The 20,257-nt window shown below is 48.5% G+C and overlaps 1 protein-coding gene across 6 annotated transcripts in view; it reads right to left on the bottom strand.

Moving 5' to 3' along the window:
- Positions 1–19,156, bottom strand: part of LOC107228058 (tensin-3) — a 91,976-nt gene extending 72,820 nt beyond the window's left edge. The window contains exons 1-2 of one of the 6 annotated variants that reach the window (XM_046737018.1): positions 19,091–19,156; positions 12,192–12,272 (exon numbers count right to left, since the gene is read on the bottom strand). In XM_046737018.1, coding sequence (XP_046592974.1) covers positions 12,192–12,272; positions 19,091–19,129 — 120 coding nt within the window. In that variant the 5' untranslated portion in view covers positions 19,130–19,156. Of the gene's footprint in view, positions 1–12,191; positions 12,273–15,333; positions 15,387–16,131; positions 16,269–16,293; positions 16,870–19,090 lie in introns of those variants that run through there. The other 5 variants (XM_046737014.1, XM_046737025.1, XM_046737032.1 and 2 more) reach the window with 5 other exon arrangements.
- Between the last annotated feature and the right edge of the window lie 1,101 nt (positions 19,157–20,257).

Genomic DNA, 20,257 nt, shown 5'->3' with positions numbered 1-20,257 from the left:
TTAACCCATTACTCCTCCGTTGATCGATGTGAAAAATTCCACGCCGCGAAGGTGTGCTGGTATCTTTTTTTCCTTTTTTATTTCATTTTACTCAGATGTCCCTGGTCTCTAATTTTCCACGTCAGGATCGTAGATTTTTATCTTTTCACACGAGAGAAGAAAATACGCAAGGAGGAAAATAATACAAGAGAGCGATGAATATTATCTTGTAAGATAGTTCGCCGGGTATGCATACGTATATGTACATCTATGCACGCGGGCACATATATTATCTGAGATAAGCCGGCGCGAGCATTGATCGTCATTATTACGAGAATTGATGGGGAGGAGGACGGGGTTTGTTCGCAGTTTTGTTTCCCACTCCATATCGCGTGCTGATATCTGTATACATATATACAGAGGGAAAGTCCCGCGACAGTATACATATATTTGTTTGCGCGCCTGCGCGTGTGTATGTGAGGTAGACGCGGAGGCCTGGGGTTCGGAACCCCGTCGATTCCCATAAAGAAGCCCTGACTCGCCGAATTTCCGGTTTGCACGGCACGCGGCCATCTTACCAGAATTTATTTATCCGCGTCGCGGAGCATTGTGTACATATATATTCGTGCATCCCTACGGGGTGTAAACTCGTTTGCCCGTATCGCCTCTCGCGATTTTTCCCTAGCTCCGTTTCGCCCTCCCCTCTGAAAAACTCTGCAAGCTCAAGGCTCGATAATTTTCACCGACTTCGTCGCAGAGTTCGGTCTTATCCTATACCTATATTATAGTTTATAGACATACGTGTATGAGGGAAAAATTAAACCCTCCGAGGGGGTTGAGGTCCGAGGCTCGCCGAACGGCGGCGGTGTTCAGCCCCGGGAGGCCTTACGTATGCCGAATCCCCATCCTCGAGGATTTATGGACGAACCTCGAGTTCTGGGCCGCAGGGGGCGTTTCGATGGTGGTGGTGGTGGTGGTGGTGCTGCACGAATATTAGTTTCACCTCGTAAGGTCGCGCGAGCAAGCTGCTCGGCTCTTGAACACGCGCCAAATGCGATGCGGTTACTTGAAATTTTTTCATCCATCCCCCTTCAACCCTGCCCCCATCATCATTCCCATGTTTTTCGCGTATAAATGGTGGTAAAAATCAAGGCTCAGCTTGCGGATGTGCGCCTCGTACGCGTGGTGTTCTTTCCTCGGCCACTGCGGCTGCAGACCAAATAAATTGCATCCCGGTTGTATGCACCCCAGACGGATCCGCAAGCCCGCAAGCCCGCAAGCCCGCAAGCTTTACTGCCTTTTTATTTATCTTCATTTTAAATACCCTTTTCCGCTATTTTTATTCCACATATTTCAGCTCGAGGAAACTGATATTCGAACAACGCGGGTTCGGGTTGGAAAAAAGCTTCGGTGACTTGGCATAGAGGATTCTAGAAGTTCATTATTACGTACAAAATTTCGAGGAATCGTGATTCCGCCAGCAAACGGATAATGGGAAACTCGTCGGGATTTATCTAACGGGGCATTTTCTTCTTACGATTAAAAATTATACCAACCTTGTCGTTGGCCCGATTTCAACTCCCTCCGGAATGATTTTTTTTCTATGATCACAACTTATCTTACAAGCCAATGCATGATCAAAAATACGAATTTCATTTTTTTTTTTAAATCCTTCGTTCAATCGCGAGCTATACTCACCTACTGATATAAAATATTTGGTCTTTTGATTTCAGACAAAGCTATCGTGAGTTATCCTGGCCACCGCAAGGATACTAGTTTCTCCACAAACAGTTTTCTAAGGCAGAATTCTCCAAATTATTGGATAGTAATTTCACAATATATTGTTCAAATGTTGCTCTTTTATATGCCTAGGCTTTGAATAAAACAATTCTTCTATTAAATATAAAAAAGAAGAATCAGAGAAAATATGTTGTTTTTTTTTGCCCTTCCAAACCCATGTATAACCCCTGAAAATAAACGCTCTAGGACCTTATCGCCTCTCGAGAACAGGGATGATAAGAAACAGCAGGTGGGTCGCATTAGCGAGCCGGTCATGGGGATTATAAATCTCGCTATAAATTCAGAATCAAAATACGGAACTAGCCGGTTACAGGCGGTCGGCAGCGCCGCTATCTTTAGCCGTACAATCCGGGCTGCAGTCACGTGGCCCGAAATACGCCTAGTCGCTGGATGATATAACGCGGTGCGCGTGTGTAATATAATTAAGCGTACCCAGGGATGCCGGGAAACGCGGGCCGCGCAACCTTTCCGTTGAAATTTACGCGCTCGAGCGCGCGGATAACGCCTCTTAAATAACGGGAGAGCAGCTCGCGAGCTGATTAGCATTGCAAATACGGTGCATTCCGATTTTCCGTGAAAGTTCCCTGCATAGCTAGGCTTCGGGACGTCGCCGAAGCTGTTACGAGATTTCGCGCAAGCTCGGCAAAAATTCTTTACACCGAAAGCTGAAAACTCGAACGCAGTGCTCAAAGACGAGGTTTTGGCGGTAAAGCTCGCGGTATCGGGTAAGGAATTAAACCCGTGTTTGCACGTCGGTCAAAAGCAAAGCTCGACTCTCATAGGAGCTTGCGGCGGTTCTGACCGCGTCACAACGTCCGGTATTGAGATCGGCTATCCTGATGTCTGCTGGCCGTCTCTGCATCCCTCGGTGATTCGGATAGGTACCTTTTGCCAAGCCCCGCCGCACTTCAGCGATCGCCATTCATCGGCTCGTGAAGCTGCGGTTGCGTCCGATTCGTATTTGGGTTTTGTCCCTCACGGGACGAGTGCTCGCGTGTTCGTTGCGCAGAATAATTGGAGTGATCGAAAAAATGTCACTTCGACTGTGGTTCCGAAGGTGAAAAGCTCGAAATCAGGTACAGCTTACAGGCGTGTATCACTGGGAGTAGAATATTGCAGAATGTAGGTACCGTGGCATCCGCACCGCGGTTGGAGTGAGAATATTTACACCTGGGTAATATGGGGCTGGCTTATCCCGCACTGAATGGAGAGCCGCGGAGATTTACAACTTTGAAAAGGACTCCCTACCGCGATTTCTGCCACGGAGATTACGTATCTCTCACACCGTGAGGAGGAAGAGGACACCCCGCATTCGCGCACATCCACGGATCCAACTTCACAGACGCCGCGAGCTCTGCACACCTATCCAGACTCCAGCATCCAGTGTCCCGATACGGCGCCTCGATGTTAAAGTAACGGGCCGGAAGCTCGTCTGATATTCCCACCGTCTATAACCCTGACACCCGATACAACGGTCTTCCGGGATCCCACTCTTTGACGAGTCTAATCGAATTACAATCAAAGTTATCAATCGAAACGTTACTTGGCGGACATTCAAGTATTAGTCAAGGCTGAAACAGGGGCAGGCTATTCAGAGAAACGTTATCAAATGTTATCTTGTAGCAGAAGGCATTCCGGGCAAGCGTTAGCTGACATGGAAAATTTATAAAAATTTGCAAAAAATGCGTCGATTAACGCTTGAATGGTCCTTTATTGGTCGTCGGATTCTCGCGGGAGATTTCGGCTCACAATTAGGACTGTGCATTATTATTCACCCCTGGAGGCTCAGTTCCCGGGCTTCTTTCGATCTGCCAATATACATCACGACCCGATCATCACCGCTGACGTTTTATTTGTCGAAGCGATAAGAGGAGCAATAAAGATATGATAACGAGGAGAGTTCCGATCTCCGTTCGTCCCGCTATCTCCGGGGGATTTAATGAAACGAAATTTAGGAGAATCGGGAGTCAGTTTGTCCGGGTCATCGAGGCCGAGCTGTAATTAGAAAGTTGGGCCATCGAGATTCGGCGGCCAATCGTCGGCCGGGGTGCGTTTCACCCCCGCGTCGCTCCGGCGTCGACGGAGCCGCGCGTTTCACGAGGCCAATGACAGGATATTAAAGTCTGGGTAGACCGGAGACTCAGACTGTAAATATCCTTCGGTAAATACGCCCGTCCCCCGCTCCTTGCTCTAAGCCGCTTGGTGCACTTCCGTCCACTCGAGCGTGGGTGGCTGGAACAACCTGCAGAATGGCGCAGACGATGCGTAAGGGAGCGTCTTGCGGCAACCAAGGCAACGCGTCTCTGTTGGAAATAAATTTCTGCAAGTGTTGTTAAAGGCGAGGGAAAAAGCTCGGGAGGAAATAACGAGAGGGAAACCGATTACCGGGCTAATTACCTTCCCGGAGAGTTTGAGCGCCAGATGCTGGCTAGATAATTATGGTGGCGAATTTCCCGAGTTCACTTGACATTTAGAATAATCTTTTAACCCTGATCCTCGAGTCTGATCTCCTGGCTTTACCGCGACTATTGTTCACCGGGAATGATAATTGCGACGAACGAACGCCCCGAAGATGGATGCTGCGACTTATTTATCGCAGCGAAGATCTTGTCCGGTGGACGGAAAAAAGTTTCACCGAGTCTGCACGGGGTGAAAAGAGACCGCGTTAAGATTTCGCCCGAATCATACACAGAGTTCGATTCTCTTCACATATTTCTTATCGCCGCTGACGTTTGCAGCACGAGCTTTTTCCAACACCTCGGGCAATCTTTCTTCTATTCCTTTTTTACTGCTCAATTTTTCGTAAGGGTTGCAGCGGATTCGAAACGACCTTTACGAGCCCCTAAATTGGTCGCTTTATAGAAAATACAGGAACGTAAGTTTCTGGCTCGGTCGAATTCCGAAAGGGTAACAATCGCGTTCAAGTGAATATATGAATGCCAATGATAAGGAGAGCGGTATTGCCGCTATACTTCAGTGCTGGAGTTAATAAAGACCGACCACCCGGTGAAGCCTGGGAGGAGAAGAGAGTGGGAGAAAGACAGAGAGAGAGAGAGAGAGAGAGAGAGAGAGAGAGAGAGAGAGAGAGAGAGAGAGAGAGAGAGAGAGAGAGAGAGAGAGAGAGAGAGAGAGAGAGAGAGAGAGAGAGAGAGGGAGGGAGGGAGACAGGGAATGGAGAAGGGCACGCAAGGCCGAGGTTTACTTACGAGGTCGGGGGTCAGGAGGCCTCGGGTAACGAGGGTGGAGCACGGAATACACGAACTTGATACTTTTAACTTATGAGGATCGTTTGGTCGCCGGTTACCCGTCGTCCATCTTAATTTCCGATCTCATTTATTCCCCGCTTTTTTGCGAGCTCTGTTTCGCAACGTTTTCTGAATTCTGTCGAACAACAACTGCACGTATATCAGGGTGGTTGATTTGTTAACTTTTCTTTTTCCTTTTAAGGTACCACTCGAAAAATTTGTGACAAATGTTGAAAAAAAATTGTCGTAAGATCTGGAGGAGGTAGGAATATATTTAGAGGTTGTATTTTTTATTTATTTTTACGTGTACGCCTCACGGACTCATCATTAGTTTGTTTTTTTCGTATCTTGGTCCAATTAATCATTGTTCATAAAAATCAGTATTGAAAACGAAACAGGGACATTAAGGTGATGCGATACTTCTATTTCGGTAGCAAAAACTGTTATCCAATGTTGATTGGTAAACGATTGATTGGACTGCGATACGAAAAAAATAAACTAATATATACATGCAAGTCCGTGAGGTGTACACGTGAAAATGAATCAAAAATACTTCAACAATTTGTAGCGACCTCTAAATATTTTTCTACCTCCTCCAGTTTGAAAAAAATTGAAAGCAAAAAAATGAGCCACCCTAATGTGTATATGTATGTAATAATAGGCGTATACGACGTGAGACAATTTTGCAGGACCAGTGCGCACGGGGAATTCTCGAATGGCATGCAGATTCGATTGATAATAATTCCAAGTCCAGGTTCAGGCTGCGGGAAGAGTTTTTAGGAACGCCGGGAATGCCGAGGGGCATTTATCGACTATCACCGTCGCATTTCATCCTCTCCGCTGCGCCACCCGGAATTCGCCCTTGGCTGTTATTGAAGGAACGATTTGAATTTCACGATTTGTACGCGAGACTGGGGCGAACAAAGTAAACCCGAAAAATTCCAACGGAGTTGCAGCGTCAGAAGCAGGTGCGCACCGGCGTCCGAGCACAATTTGCAGAATATACGTCTCGCATGAATATAATATCGGAGATTCAGAGTCGAGCACGTCATCAAAAAATCGAGACCCCCAAACTTTTTACCCCTGGCTCTGCGGTTTGGACACGCGGCGTAACCCCGGGAGCAGATCGCAGGGACATAAAGAATACAATATACATGATTGTGAGTTCAGTCTCACGGATTACGGGTATTCAAAGAACAGCGCTATGGGAGGAGGAACGTGGAAGATGCGGAATAAACCCGGGCGAGGAGAAAGCAGATTTTCGGAATACGAAAGTGAAATATATATCCCCGCTCGGATAGGCAAATGTCTGTCTGTTTTTTTCTTTCCTCCCTACCATTTTTCCTCGTCCTTTTCCTCCCTTTCCCCTTTTTCCCATACCCCCGCAAACACACACACACACACACACATGTATTCTCCGTACTCTCGGCCAGGGGATTAACTCGACCGAAATCGAATAGCTCCTAGCCTTCTGCGGGTTCCTATCCCTTCGGTACACGCCAGGATCACTTTCGCTCTCGTCAAAACGGGGAGAAGCACAACTATCGCAAATTACCGTCTCTCCGTTCGAAATGGTCCATCTGCTCGATGCCGGGGCCGTTTTTCCTATCCGTCATCATTCGCGGCTCATTTGGCGAAGAAATTCTTTTCAGGGTCGACGAGAACCGGGGAGAGAGGAGGTTTAAAGTGCATGCAGCCGGGTGCAGCGAGCGTGCAAAAACGGCAATCCAGCCTCGCTGACGGAAGTCTTGAACGAGATCCCGTCTGCGGCTCCGCAACGGTTTTCAGATCACGGTCCGACGATCTGATCGGTTGACCTGAATGTCGGAAATACGTCTGGACGAAATGCGTCTGAGACGGAATTCTCGAGGATCACTCGCAGTTAGGCTCTGTGGAAGAAGAGGAAAACGGAAAGCAGGAAGAGGAAGGGTGAAAGCGGGGGTGAAAAGTTTGCGCAGAATTGAATTTCACCGGTTGGTTTGTTTTGAAAGAGGGATATAAATTATTATGACGCGAAACGGCGCGGCGTATGAAATTATTACGGTGTAAAATCGATGTGGGTGCTTTTCAAGGAAATTGTTTGAGGATCCCTCCGTTCTCTTCTTTGGCACCCGTAGCGAATAAATGGGGTTGCTTTTTCTGTCAATTTACGATAACCTCGCTCTCTCCCCCCCTCGAACCTCCGCGATTAATGCGATTATGAAAAATTATTACGTATCTCGGGCGAAAATACAATCGCCCTTGCAGCAGAGAGTCGATTCTTCGAAAATTTATTGACGGGGAACGTAGAGATTGAATTTTGAAAAAACGAGTCCTATTTCACAATACGTCTCGAATCTCTCAAAAGCACTCGGAGAATCGACCAAGTGCCATGGCTATAATCCTACTTTGATCTGAAAAAAGTGGAAAATGTCGAGGTACCTCGAGGCTTCCTAAATTTGGGCACTGCGATTGTTTCCGTTGGAATAGAGAATCTTGCGGGGCGATTAAGGGTAGTCAAACCCGCTTACGCGACGATTCCCGAGCGGGAATCTTTTTTCCGTCGTCAGTGACGAAGGATTTTTCCCACACCGATGCTGCGGATCTCGAAACAATTAAACCCTGGAATCCCGTTGCGGTAAAAAGTAAACTGCTGAGTGTGCAACGCCGGCGCGGCGACTGCAGCAGCCCGAAGGGCGATGCGTAATTGCATTAGCCGCTTTTGCATCGTCGATGTCGCGTCACTCCGCGGCTTTGGAACTCCCGATGCGGTGGTCTTCTGGCGCAGGCGGTTCTTCGGAGACTTTGGAGTAACGAGGGGCGAGATGGGAGAGGAAAAAGGATAAAATCGAGCCGGCCAAAGTGCTGAAAAGGTTCCGCAGTCGAGGCGAGGAGGCTGAGAAAAGCCGAGGGAACGGGAGGAGGACTGCAGGCGAAAACTGTGTCGACGACGGATCAGCACCGCGATTGGGTTACATTGTTCGCTCCGGATTCGACAAAGGCCTCGGTGTCGCGCTCCGAGACGGAAAATACAGAGGCCGTCTTTTCCCAGCTTGCCGCATCCATTTCCGCCCTTAATTCGCGCCAATTCGTTTCAACCCCGGACGCTGATTGGTCCTCCGATCGAGATGTCCTCGCGGGGGGCGCGATTACCGTGGGATTTCCGGTCTTTCCGAGAAGCGAGGATCATGCAAACTGTTTTTAAAGAAGAGGGAAGAGGGGAGACCAACAAAGTTGGGCGTGTACGTTTCGTGTCTGGTTCGATTTTTCCCCAGTACGAACGGCGACGCGAAAGTTGGACGGAAACGTCAGGATCCATCCTTGGCGAGGATCCAGTCCGCAAACCGCCCCGCATCTTCCAGCCTTCCGTGTCCCGTGCGTGCCGAGACCGTCCCGATATCCGAGGAGTACTTTTATCGGGATTTATGGAATCCGGGAAACTCGATCCCCGACCAGAACCGCGCACACGTTAAACTCGGGTCCATTTTCTTCTCCCCCGAAATGCTTGCGAGCTGAATATATTCGGACTAGATTAGTTATCTGGCATCCGACGGAAATGATCGGTCCTATGCTGTTTTGAATATCTTTAACCGGGAGGAAAGACGGCACAGCAGGTTCTCGAGTGGTGAATTATTACCAATATACGTATGTCTGTATACACGTTGGATCGTCGAGTTGCCAATCGATCGACTTATTCATTCAGGATATCTAATATATTTCGAGTACCCGATACCTGGTTGGGTTCGAAGTAGGTGTAGCCCTTCGAGATATATAAGGAGAGGCGCTGAAAGGTAACTGCGAACAGATCGCCAGGCCATCAAGCAGCGTCGCAGCACGAGCCGTTGTTAATTGAATGGAAATTCTCCGGGGCGAACGAGGGGAGAACGGGAAATTCATAATTACTTGAGAAGCCGGTTGATCGTTCTATAGGAAAGCTCGGCGGAAGTACGAGTATCGGGAGTTTTGGAGAGGCACGAAGACTCGGAGCACCAAATTTCATGGATTGCGCCGCTCGTTTATAGGTCGTAAACCTATCCGTGAGGGTAAAATAGTTTTTTGGGGAATCGGAACGCGGAGAAGATGGATCCCTCCTCCCTCCTCTTCCTCTTGGTCCTCGGTTCCCCTGTTATACGATCTTGTCCACCGACTGCGAACGACTGGGCAGACTCGATTACCCGACCCGAGCCGCAAGTCCCCCGCTTTGTCATTGATAGCGACGTCCTCGACCGAGTTAATTGAAAAGCACCGGACGTAAGAACTCGAGGAGGTCCACTTGTCTCGCGGTGGAGCATTATTTTTATTTCTACGGTGGTTGAAAATTGAAGGAAGGTAAGGGGCGAGGGAGGGGGGCCAGCTCAATTCGATGCTGGTCGTAAGAGTGACGCAATATTTCATCTATATCTCGGCTCGCTTCCCTCCCCCTCATCCCCTTCCGTCGCTCGTTGTCGGTATACGCGAATTTCGGGTTTTCCCTTTTACCCGAAGCAAAGGTCGGCGTCGAGTCCGCGATATCCGCGGGCTGGACTCGAGGGTGCGGGGCGGGTACAAAGTTGTGAATATTTTTCTTATTTACTTTCATTGTTGTGCAAAGTATAAACAGGAAACTCCGGCACTCGAGAGCGTCGCGCTTCCCGGCCGCGGCGTCAGCGGAGCGTAATTTTCGCCTCATTAAGCCCGGTGTGTATTCATGCAGCTATTATGTAAACATAGCTTAAAAATCTGATCCCTTAAACACGCCAGCGTTACCTACCCACATCTCTCTCTCTCTCTCTCTCTCTCTCTCTCTCTCTCTCTCTCTCTCTCTCTCTCTCTCTCTCTCTCTCTCTCTCTCTCTCTCTCTCTCTCTCTCTCTCTCTCTCTCTCTCTCTCTCTCTTTACGTACATATTATACACGGGCGCTAAAGAAAAAAGAACAAATTTTACATTAATTATGCATGAAATACACCGCGAACTCTATTTCTCTCTCCCTCTCTCTTTTTCTTTCTCTCCCTCGCTCTTCCAGCGTCGCGACGTGCCGATGCCACTGTAGCTACGGTGGCACGAAAGAAGGTTGAAAAAAAGGGATGCTGGACTACGTGAATCCCTGCAGAAACGTTGCCACGTTCCGCGGTGATAAACGATGGAAATAAAGTTCGTATTTTTCATTTTCGTCCCCCCGAACCACCCTTTCAAACTTATTAAGCAAGGATTTAGAATACTCGCGTGTTTTATTCAACTCTTTAAAGCTCTGCGTACAGGGCATTCCGGGCTATATTTCCCTCCGGCTTTCCGAATAGCTGTTCCAAGGTCGAAATAAGTGGGAATCATGGACGAAGGTGGAAAGTTTCCGGTGACGGAACGTCGAATTTTGCGCTCGGTAGTAAATTCACGATCCGCATAAAGTGTAAATTTGTGTGCGCTGTATTATCCGCAGGTACAAGGCGAAACTGTACGCCGCGCGTGTGTACGTACTTTACATGCGGTCATTTTAGTTCGATGAAATTTAACGCCCGATTCGATGGAGGGACGCGGGGCGAAGAGGCGGAGGAAACACGGGCCGGCGTCGATCGTTAAAACTGCAACTGTACCGAATTTTGCCCATCAATATATATTTTTAACGATACGGAATCCCCCGTCCCTTGTTCCCACTTTATATGGGGAAATTTAAACCGCGTTGAAACATTTGCGAGAAAATTCAACTCGGTAGAGCGAAATAAATGGTCACGAAGCAAAGCTCCGGGGCACCGAAGAGGATTTCCTAAATTTTCGTCGCTGAACTGTACACGAGTGCTTATTCTTGACTCCTCAAAAGGGTCGAATCCTCGCCGTAAAAGGAATGATCTACATCTCTTGGCTAGTTGTCATTTCATTCTACTTCCGCCCAGGTCACATCTCTCTTTGAAAATTGCACTGGTTTGCCAAGAAGTGACAGCAGCAGCAGCAGCAGCCAGACCTGCTGATCGGATCGGATGAACGTGCGGGCTGAAGGATAGAGTTACGACTGCGGTGAAAAAATAAAAGTTCGAAAACTCCGGACTCAAGATCAGACCCGTGGGAGTGCCCAATTGATTGTTATCAAATTTCTCCAGCCCGCAATTAATTCGATAGTTGGCGAAAAGTGAGTATTTGGAAAAATTAATCAGCGTATCAAGTGAATTTTTATCGAGGTGTTTGGTAGGATTTTCTACAAGACGGGAGCTAATGGAGGCACAAGACCGATATCTGAAACCGAGATGGACCTTAAGTAGGTACGTGAATGAGCCGTGCGGCAGCTACATGCGGACAGGTCTAATTACGAGCCGGGCTGGGTATCAAAACCTTGAAACTGCTGGTTTTCTATAACCAGCAACACTGACTCTTTGATCTCTGAACGAGCTATGCTAATGGATCTATTTCAGGGCGCCATGCCTGCGGACCGTCTGCTGTCAAGGCGCCGAAATGGCGTTCGTTGCAGGTAATTACTCTTCCAACTGTGCAGACTTTCGGGAGCCGAGAAATAGAGGGTCTACCTTCGATTCGCAGTAGCGGGATCCCGAGCTCGCACGTCTGATACGAATGTTCGGAACGTCCCGATCCGGACTTCCGAAAACTGGTCCTGCAGCGATTATCCGCGACCACTGGCGTACTTTACGTACCCGATAAAGCGATCAGCAAGCACGGAGCGTAGCGGGCATATCGGCAAAGATTATTATTGACCAGCTTGCGAGGACAAACGGGGCGCGTGCTTTGAATTCGCATCAGGCAAACGAGGGAGAGAGTGCCAGGGTTTGGTTGTTTCGGTAATTGACGGAGGATGATCGTCTCGACATGGCCGGCGGCTCGGGCTTGCGATTTGACATGCAAAAACGCGGAACAAACAGTTCGAGAGCCGGGGTGCGAGTGGCATAGATATCGGGCCATTAATGCTGATGGTATATCTTATTGATTCTTATTATGCGACGAGGCGTACCCGGAATAATTTGTCTGTCTTAGGGTTGGTTAACGGCGCCGGGCAAGGACGAGGGTGGAAGGTATACTCGGCGAGAGGAGAAAACAAATTCGGAGAGCAGAGGGGACGATAATTTGTATGTACGACTGTCGTTAATACACGTCGAGTTCAGACGTTGAATCCGCCCGATTTAATCGCGAATAAAAGTTTCACCCCGGGATAGGCGGCTTCCTGGTTCGACGATAAAGCAGAAACGAGATGGGATAGAGCGATCTACTCACCCTGAGAGCATCCAGTCGGGATCGCACGTACTCCGCTCTGCCATCGACTTCAGGACTTCCAACAGCGAAGGAGCCCATGTACTGGAACAGAGAGCAAAAAGGAACGGTCAGTTTTTCTGTGGACAAGCCTCTGCGCCCTCTGAAGTGGAATTGAACTCGGCGAGCACCTTGACTTTCGACCGGCATGCAGCGACAGACGCAGGCAGATTGAAAGACGATCCTGCCACTTGATACAGATGCGTTATATTACGGGAGGAAACCAATAACCCGAAATTGTTCAGCCGAGGCTCGGGGCCAGGTTGCCTCGGGATCGCAGGACACACAGAAACTGTTTGCAGTCCGACAAGCCGGGAGTCTGTGGACCACGCGGCCTCGGACACGTAATACACAGATCGATTTCCACCTCGGGGGTTCGACTGACCAGTGCAAACAATATTCCTTGCAATATCAACCCCTCCGGCTGACCGCTAAAGATCTCCGAACCATGTTACGTAGATTGGATTCTGACAATCTGAGATCGAATCAGGTTCTCTCCCGTGTTTGTCCACCCTCCACCCTGCATCGACGTATCGAGCACACGCGAACACTCACACACGCGTTCTCTTCTTATCCCGATCTTATATCCCAATCTGCGTGTATCGTTCAGACAAATTTTTGTACTTTGATATGGAAAGGATGTTACTTTTACGCAAGACAGACGTATCGAGTCAACGTGTTCAAGAACGCGAGTCAGTCAGTGAAAATGTATGAAATTCACCTCAGGCTGAAAAAAAAAACAGTCACAGTTTCAAGGTGATTCGGCGATACGTGGGCGATACTCTGAATTTGATCCTTTGACTTAACGTCGGCTGGCTAATTACCACAAGCGACACATCCTTCAGATAGCTCGACTATTTCAAAGCGACACGGTCAAACCGCGAATTACGGAGCTCTTGAGGTACCTGGAATTTACGTCTGGATGAGGTAAATTGGGTACTTAGGATAACCGAAGATCGCTAATCAGAGTCGTTGGGTGGAGGCCGCGTTCCCTGGCACCTGACGCTTTGGGCTTTGAGCTGGAATTCAAACACGAAGGTTGATTAGTTGGTGGTTTGAGAAGCCCGAAGCTGTGCGCCGGTTTCATAGCCAGAAATAAGCTTTTATCGAGAACTGGATAACTGCAGAGAGCCAGCCTCGCGGGGAAAGGACGAAACTGTTTGAGCAGGGAATGGCAAACTTTCTTCTTGCCACGTCGTGTTTCAGTGCGGTAGCTATACGGTATAGGCATACGAAGCCGCCGAAGGTTCATGTTTCGGGAAAACAGCTTTTTCCTTTCATGTGGGGCTCTCGTGTCAAGCCTAAAGGGAGGCACAACCCCTGCCGCCGTGGGTGGGCGCTATTGTCGTTTGTTCGATCTCTCTCGATTTCGTGAACAAAGTTACAGGTATATAGATAAACGTTATACCCGCAAATGTGCGGAGTACCGTTGGTGAAATCGAGCCGTTTTAATCCAGCTTCCCACAGACTCTCGGAGAGCACGATAACCGGATAAAAACTGGTCTAGGACCTGGAGTATGGAGGTGGAACGCGATGTTCCCGGAGGATGGTCCTTCGGGCTTTTGCAGCTCGGGAAGAAACCCATTGAGGGAAACCAGGGCAGAGGACGACCAATATGGAGAACGTTGCGAGGAAGTCAAGCGCGCATCCCCAAGTACGACAAGAATTTCATTTCCTTTTGTCCCATCAAAGGGCTCCCGGTGTTCTCTCGGCGACTAGACGGACGAACTCTTTCGTCTTTACCTATCAACCTCGGAGGCTCCACGGGATATACACACACACATACACTTTGCCTTGCACGTGGGGGAACCCAGGTTCGCTGGAATCGATGCATCTTAAACTCGATCTTCTGTTATATTTCGAGAATCCTTCATCATCGAATAGCCGGAGGTACGCGAGACTTGCCGGCCCAAAATTCCGGTGATCTAGCGTTCAAATTCAACCCTTCGTCCATCGAATTGGGTCACGTTCGATCGACCTTTACCGGTTATAACGCCACGCGTCAAGCGCACGGATTATTTAATTTCACTGCATTCGTAATCTGGCTGGTGAAACGATTCATGTCACAGTTCTGCACCAGCGAAAATGAAAGTTTGAGGATCGAGCATTAAAGCAACCTGCAAACCGCCGCGACCCAGATCCACGACTTAACTCCCGTTGGGCATTAGCACTCGGTTTGCCTCGAGTGCAGTCTTGTTTCCAAAAGTTATCACTGCGAACGAATGGGATGCATTGCAGCGACGTCGCGTCGAAGCCACAGAATCACCAGGGGGCAGAAAAGTTGACCTCATACGCAAACCGAAATATAAAGGCTTAACTCTGCAGGTCGGCCTTCTCGAGCGTCAAGGAATTACGCGGATTAGGAAGAGGTTCAAACTTCCAAATTCGTTGGGATTAACTCAGCGAAATTGCTTTCGGTTCAAAATCGTGGCGGCTCAGGTACGCCGGTTTTCGATTCTTCGACTTTTAGCGTACTCGCGGCGTGCGTTGACGATTCATCACTCGCGTCTGACGGCAGAAATGAAAAAGAATTCTCCTTGTCGAGTAGCCGGAAGTCGAGTCCCACAGACGCTCGCGTTTCCTCGTTATGATGTTTGAGAAGCCCGGCTAGGAAGGATCGGTAAATCCGAGCACCGGCTTTCACAGTTCAACCGAAGATTACGGCAGAGTCGTTCCCGACTTCTGGCTCTAATAGGATTCGAGTTATTGCCGGGTTGATGAGTCGAGCTTATCATATATTATCTCTCCAAGTTAATTGCCTGTTAACTGCACTCCATCCTGATGGCATTACTTAATTCTCAAAGAGCTTCTCTTCGATCACGATTATCTAACACAGTGAAAAAGGAACCAGCAAGGAGAGAGAAGGAAAACGTAGGTATGCACCTTGTACAATCCCGCGACACAGAAGGTCGATGGAACGAGGCGAAGGCGTATCGTCGCGATATCGCATGGGAGTCATAACAACGCGCCGGAGAACTTATACCTCTATTGCGTGGGCGGAGCGGGTTGTCCTGATCGTACGTAATGGGCTTTTGATGATTTTCAGGCAACGAATTTTTCGACTGCCCACAATATACAAGCCGTATTTTAAATGCATTACGCGTACCTGCGGGCCGATTTTCGACGGTTCGCTGTTCCGCGTGCTGAAAAATACAAGACTCCGATAAAGATGCTAAACCTTGGCTCGCTCTTAGCCTGCAGCTCGGGGTGCGCGCTCGTTTCTTACACACCGTGGTGAAGATACACGTATGCGCCGACGCGTTGATGTTGTACAACTTTGGAACACGTATTTCTCCGAACACATCGTGGATCTTAAAGTGCTTCTCCACGGGCTTCCTTTCACTCCGAGCTTATCGCAGTCTCATTTAAAATCTTTCCATACCGTAAGTGAGTTTCGAGAGGCAGGCATGCAGCGATGCGGCAGCGTTCATTTTTCTCCTGAAAGGGCTGATACAATTTCTGACAAACTGTCAAACGGGCAGAATATCAAGATCTCACGACCGCTTCGAGCCAAAATATTCCCAGCTCAAGATACGGAGGACGGATGTAAAACAGTAAAACATTTTTGCGACAGTTTCTGATCACATTTCAAGGCTAACCGGCGGCATAGGGCAGGCAGGCAGGCACGACTTGTCTGGAGGTTTGGGTTAGGAGTTATAGTGTTATGCAGTCCGTATTCGGAGAACCGCTTTTTCCAGGAGGATGACTACAGCTCTGAACTATGTGAATAAGTAATTCAATCCATCCATCCACTCGGAGAGAAGCCGTCTTCCCTCTCGTCTGGGGCCAGTTGCCGGAGTTATGGAGCTGAAACCGTTCCGGCGATCGTTGCTGTTTGCCGCGATATCACGTCCCGCATCAGTGCTACTCAAACTCCGTTCAACGTCACCATTATCAAATTTACCTTAGGATACTCCCGGGGTCTCGCGTTGGTACGCTCGTCTCACCGAATGCAATATCACCACGAGACGCGAAGTTGCCACGAGTACGACGATGCACAGGTATGCGCTTCGTACACAACGTCATAACACGCGTTACACTTGACTTTGATTAATGAGAGACCAACCTGCACAAAGTCGAATATCCTGATGGTCGAGTCGGTCATTTGGCCGCCGTACAAGTGGCTGTATCTGTTTTCCACCTCAGTTTCCCCGATCCCCACCATTGTCAGCGAAGTACTTTCATTGCAATCTTTTTGTTCCCGGTATGCGTTCACCAGCTCGCGGCTTGGTCCGTAGCCTCATTTCCCTGGCTCACTTAGCCCGTTCGCACTCGGCGCAAGAAAAGGATCGAGTACCTGTCCTTCACGGCAGAAACCTCAAACGGAACGTGGGAAAGCATTTTCACGTTAGTCCGCCGTCTGGTTTATCCGCTATCCTCTGAAACGAAACGCTGCCCGGTTATGCGACTGCAACGAGCGCCGAGTCCCTCCAGGTGTAAATTTTCTCCAAGCGCGATGCGGAGTTCGGGAAACGAGTCGAAAACCCTACGACTAGGCGTGGCGAACATAACAGAGTCACCAGTGGCACTGCAATCCTGACAGATTTTTAATCACGCTCACCCGACGATCGATCACTCGCGCATTAACGAGCACCTGGCACTCGGCTTGATAGTTGGCTGAGAATGTCGGCCGAATCCGTGAATCGCGTAGAGTCGACTGCCGGGGAGTCTTGGGGTCCAGGAGCTCGGTCAACGCAACGAACACAAGGTCGAGTCCCCCGCCACGTGCGCCCACGTTGCACCAGTCGGCGGACTCGGCGATCGAGACGACGGCATGCTCGGTACCGGGCGTATTTTTATTCCTCGAGTCAATCACTCGCCCGGACATTGATGCCGGCCATAAAGCGGACTGGCCAGTCGCCACGGTCTGCAGAGCGACACGTGAGTACGAGAGTCCCGCTTGATCGCTTATCGAGAAAACTACTTTAGGCTCTCGGACTTGCTGCGAGTAATTTCTTTCATGCAGAGCGGATGAGGATGCAAAAGTTCACACCGTCTTACAAGGGGAGTGTCAAACTTGGGAATCACAGATTTCCATCACTTTTATATATATTGTAGGGCAGGGTCCCCTCAATAAATATATAAAGCGGCAAGACGCCATTCGTTTTTGTTATTGAGAAATTTCAACTCAAAGTTCTATATGTAAATTAAGTAGAAGGAACCTTTTTACCGGTTGCAGCAATAGTTCCGTGGCGTAGCGGTAACGCTCTTGCTTACTGAGCGACTTTATTTTTGATAATATTGATTACTTTGTTATTATAATTATTACAAATCCTATTTTTATCATTTTTTGTATTTTTTCCTAACTTAAAAATAAAAAAATAATTTATAGAAATATTAATTATTAATTATTTATTTTTGTATTAAATAATTTATAAAAAAAAAAAAAAAAGTAACTCTAACGGAACTTGAACAGCCGTTCGGTCCCTCAGTAAGCAAGAGCGTTACCGCTACGCCACGGAACTATTGCTGCAACCGGTAAAAAGGTTCTTTCTACTTAAGTTACATATAGAACTTTGAGTTGAAATTTCTCAATAACAAAAACGAATGGCGTCTTGCCGCTTTATATATTTATTGAGGGGACCCTGCCCTACAATATATATAAAAGTGATGGAAATCTGTGATTCCCAAGTTTGACACTCCCCTTGTTAGACCCGAGAAGCCTACTCGGTCCACGTTGGGATGGCATATGTAGTATCGACCGGTGAGATGCGCGAGAGGTTTTCAGCCGCGGCCTTTTCCTCGTCTGCTTCACGTGCCCGTTTAATGGAGCCGTGATGAAATTTGTCGATTAGAGCGAAAGATAAGAGTGGATACTTTTCGAGCAAAGTACCACTCAGCGTGCACCGCTGCTGTATCGGGCCACTTGATACGCCATTATACTAATGATTGACATCCATTAGAGGCCTTAGAGACAGTAAGCGAACTCCACCGGGTCCGCAGGCTCCGGGAAACCGATTTGCATACGCAAATATTTCAGGAGGCCGTGACACGGACCCGCCACTTTCGCAAATTTTAGTTTTTAAACCGCTATCGAAGTCGAGAGTATCAGTTGGCTCGACTCGCCGACAAACGATCATGTTTCCCCGGCTGTTGTTGGACGGAAATTGTTTCGAGAAAGCCGTTCATTAAGTGTATAACACTGCTCCTCGTTGATAGATCTTTGACTGTTTCCTGGAAGGGTTTAGTAATTATTCTATAACGCCTGCCAAGGTGCCGGTCTATTTTTTGCCCCGTGATATTGCCCGGTACTTGACAACATGCAGGCGAACATCAAACACGTTTGCTCATCAACGAGGTCCAGTTACCGCGTGAATAATCACCGTGAGTCTTGCGTGCCTCGGTGATTTTCCCCGATGGTGATTAAATTTACCAATCTGCTGCTTCGTGCCTCGAATATTTCGTATGTATATGTATACCGTTTTAATTGAAAGCACAGTTATTAACATCGAGTGACGCGCTATTCCACTGGCGGGTTTGTAATAGTCACCGTCCCTGGCACAGGCAACGGAGTGAAAATTCTTTGACCTTTTGTGCAGACTGTCTGACGAGTTGCATCGTGTGGAAAATGTCATCGCACGCCTATATACCTCACCGCAATTAAAATCGTGTGAGGTTTGAAAAATTGATAAAGGTTTATTCCCCCGGCCAAACGATTCCTCGACCCGCAGTTTCCTGCGTTCACTTCCTACGCACTTCATTCTGCACGTCGTATCGCATCGCGAGCTGCAGTGAGATAAATTGGAACTTACGGATATCCAATAAATCCTGCCAACCGAGGAGTGACGTGGGCGTAGGCATGCCCAATTACATCTTTTAAACATACATACAGCACGGTGTACTACTCTATCACGGAGATTTACCTTTGCTGTTGTGAATCTCTTTGAGAAAACTTCTGCCATAATAGGTAGACATTACTTCCAGATAGCCGGTCGTTCCCCGAGCACACGGCCGAGTCCAGATCACCTCGTCCCTCTCGGTATCCCGTGAAAAAGCTCAATTCAAGCCTGGGCACTTGGATCACCGGCCACTTTGATTAGCACCACTGAGCATCATGCCACTGCAACAATGCCGATCACTGAAAAGCCACCCTCTGCACTGATTCGTCGCCCCAACTCGACCGGACGGAGGAGAAACAGGGGTGCACTGTGAAAATGGGAAAGTTGTGCTTCTCTCCCGTCTCTGTTGTTCCGAGAAAGGGCCGGACACGTGGACTGCGACTCGTCCGAAGCGAGTGACAGTCGAACGCACCCCGAACCGAATCAAGCTTGCAATCGAGGCCGCGTGCCACCCGGTTGGATCGCGGTGGTCCGGTGTCTCTTAAGCGAATAACCGAAAGTCACTCCAACGCTACGACAAAAGCCCTGGACAGTTGGTGCGGTGAACTGCGGGCCGGTAAGACGGCGACGGTCGGCCGATACATGGCGACTCTGCGCCTGCAGCTGCGAACCGGTTATGTACTCTCGTCTCTTTGCTGCAGAGCTCAATCCCTAAAAGAGAATTGAAAGCACGGAGTAGGTATATAGATAGGTGTCGTGGCAGCAAGGAGGACGGAGGTCCTTTGGTCCCGGTGAGCTTCGGCGACGCACGTCCGGTTCGCTTACGAGTATCCTCAGCAACGGAAAACGAATATATTGGTAGAAATCATGGAGACTTTAGATTTAAATCGAACAAGCGGTTCCAAAGTTGTGTCCACAGGAGTTTTAAGCTCTGAAAGCTGTCCCAACTCGTCACTATTTTCTCTTCGTCGAATGGACTAACGGAAGGTTCAAAGCAAAAATCGAGTCTTCAAATTTGCGAAAACGAAAAGGGTTCGATCGGCGTGGGTCTCTTCAAACCTATGCAGCGAACTAACGAGTTTGATCACAAGAGTTTTCATCTACTGATGAGGGTACGAACCTTCACTCCTGCAAAAAGTCGCTTGGAAACATCGTCAAGATTTGAATATCGTATAAGGCAGAAGTAGCTGGTGATCTCTGAGAGTTCGAAGCCAGCTTCTTAATTCCTAATTCACGTTTTCAAACTAACCG

Source organism: Neodiprion lecontei, chromosome 1 (assembly GCF_021901455.1).
Source record: "Neodiprion lecontei isolate iyNeoLeco1 chromosome 1, iyNeoLeco1.1, whole genome shotgun sequence".
Lineage (NCBI taxonomy): Eukaryota > Metazoa > Arthropoda > Insecta > Hymenoptera > Diprionidae > Neodiprion > Neodiprion lecontei.
This window is presented reverse-complemented; position numbering and strand designations above follow the sequence as displayed.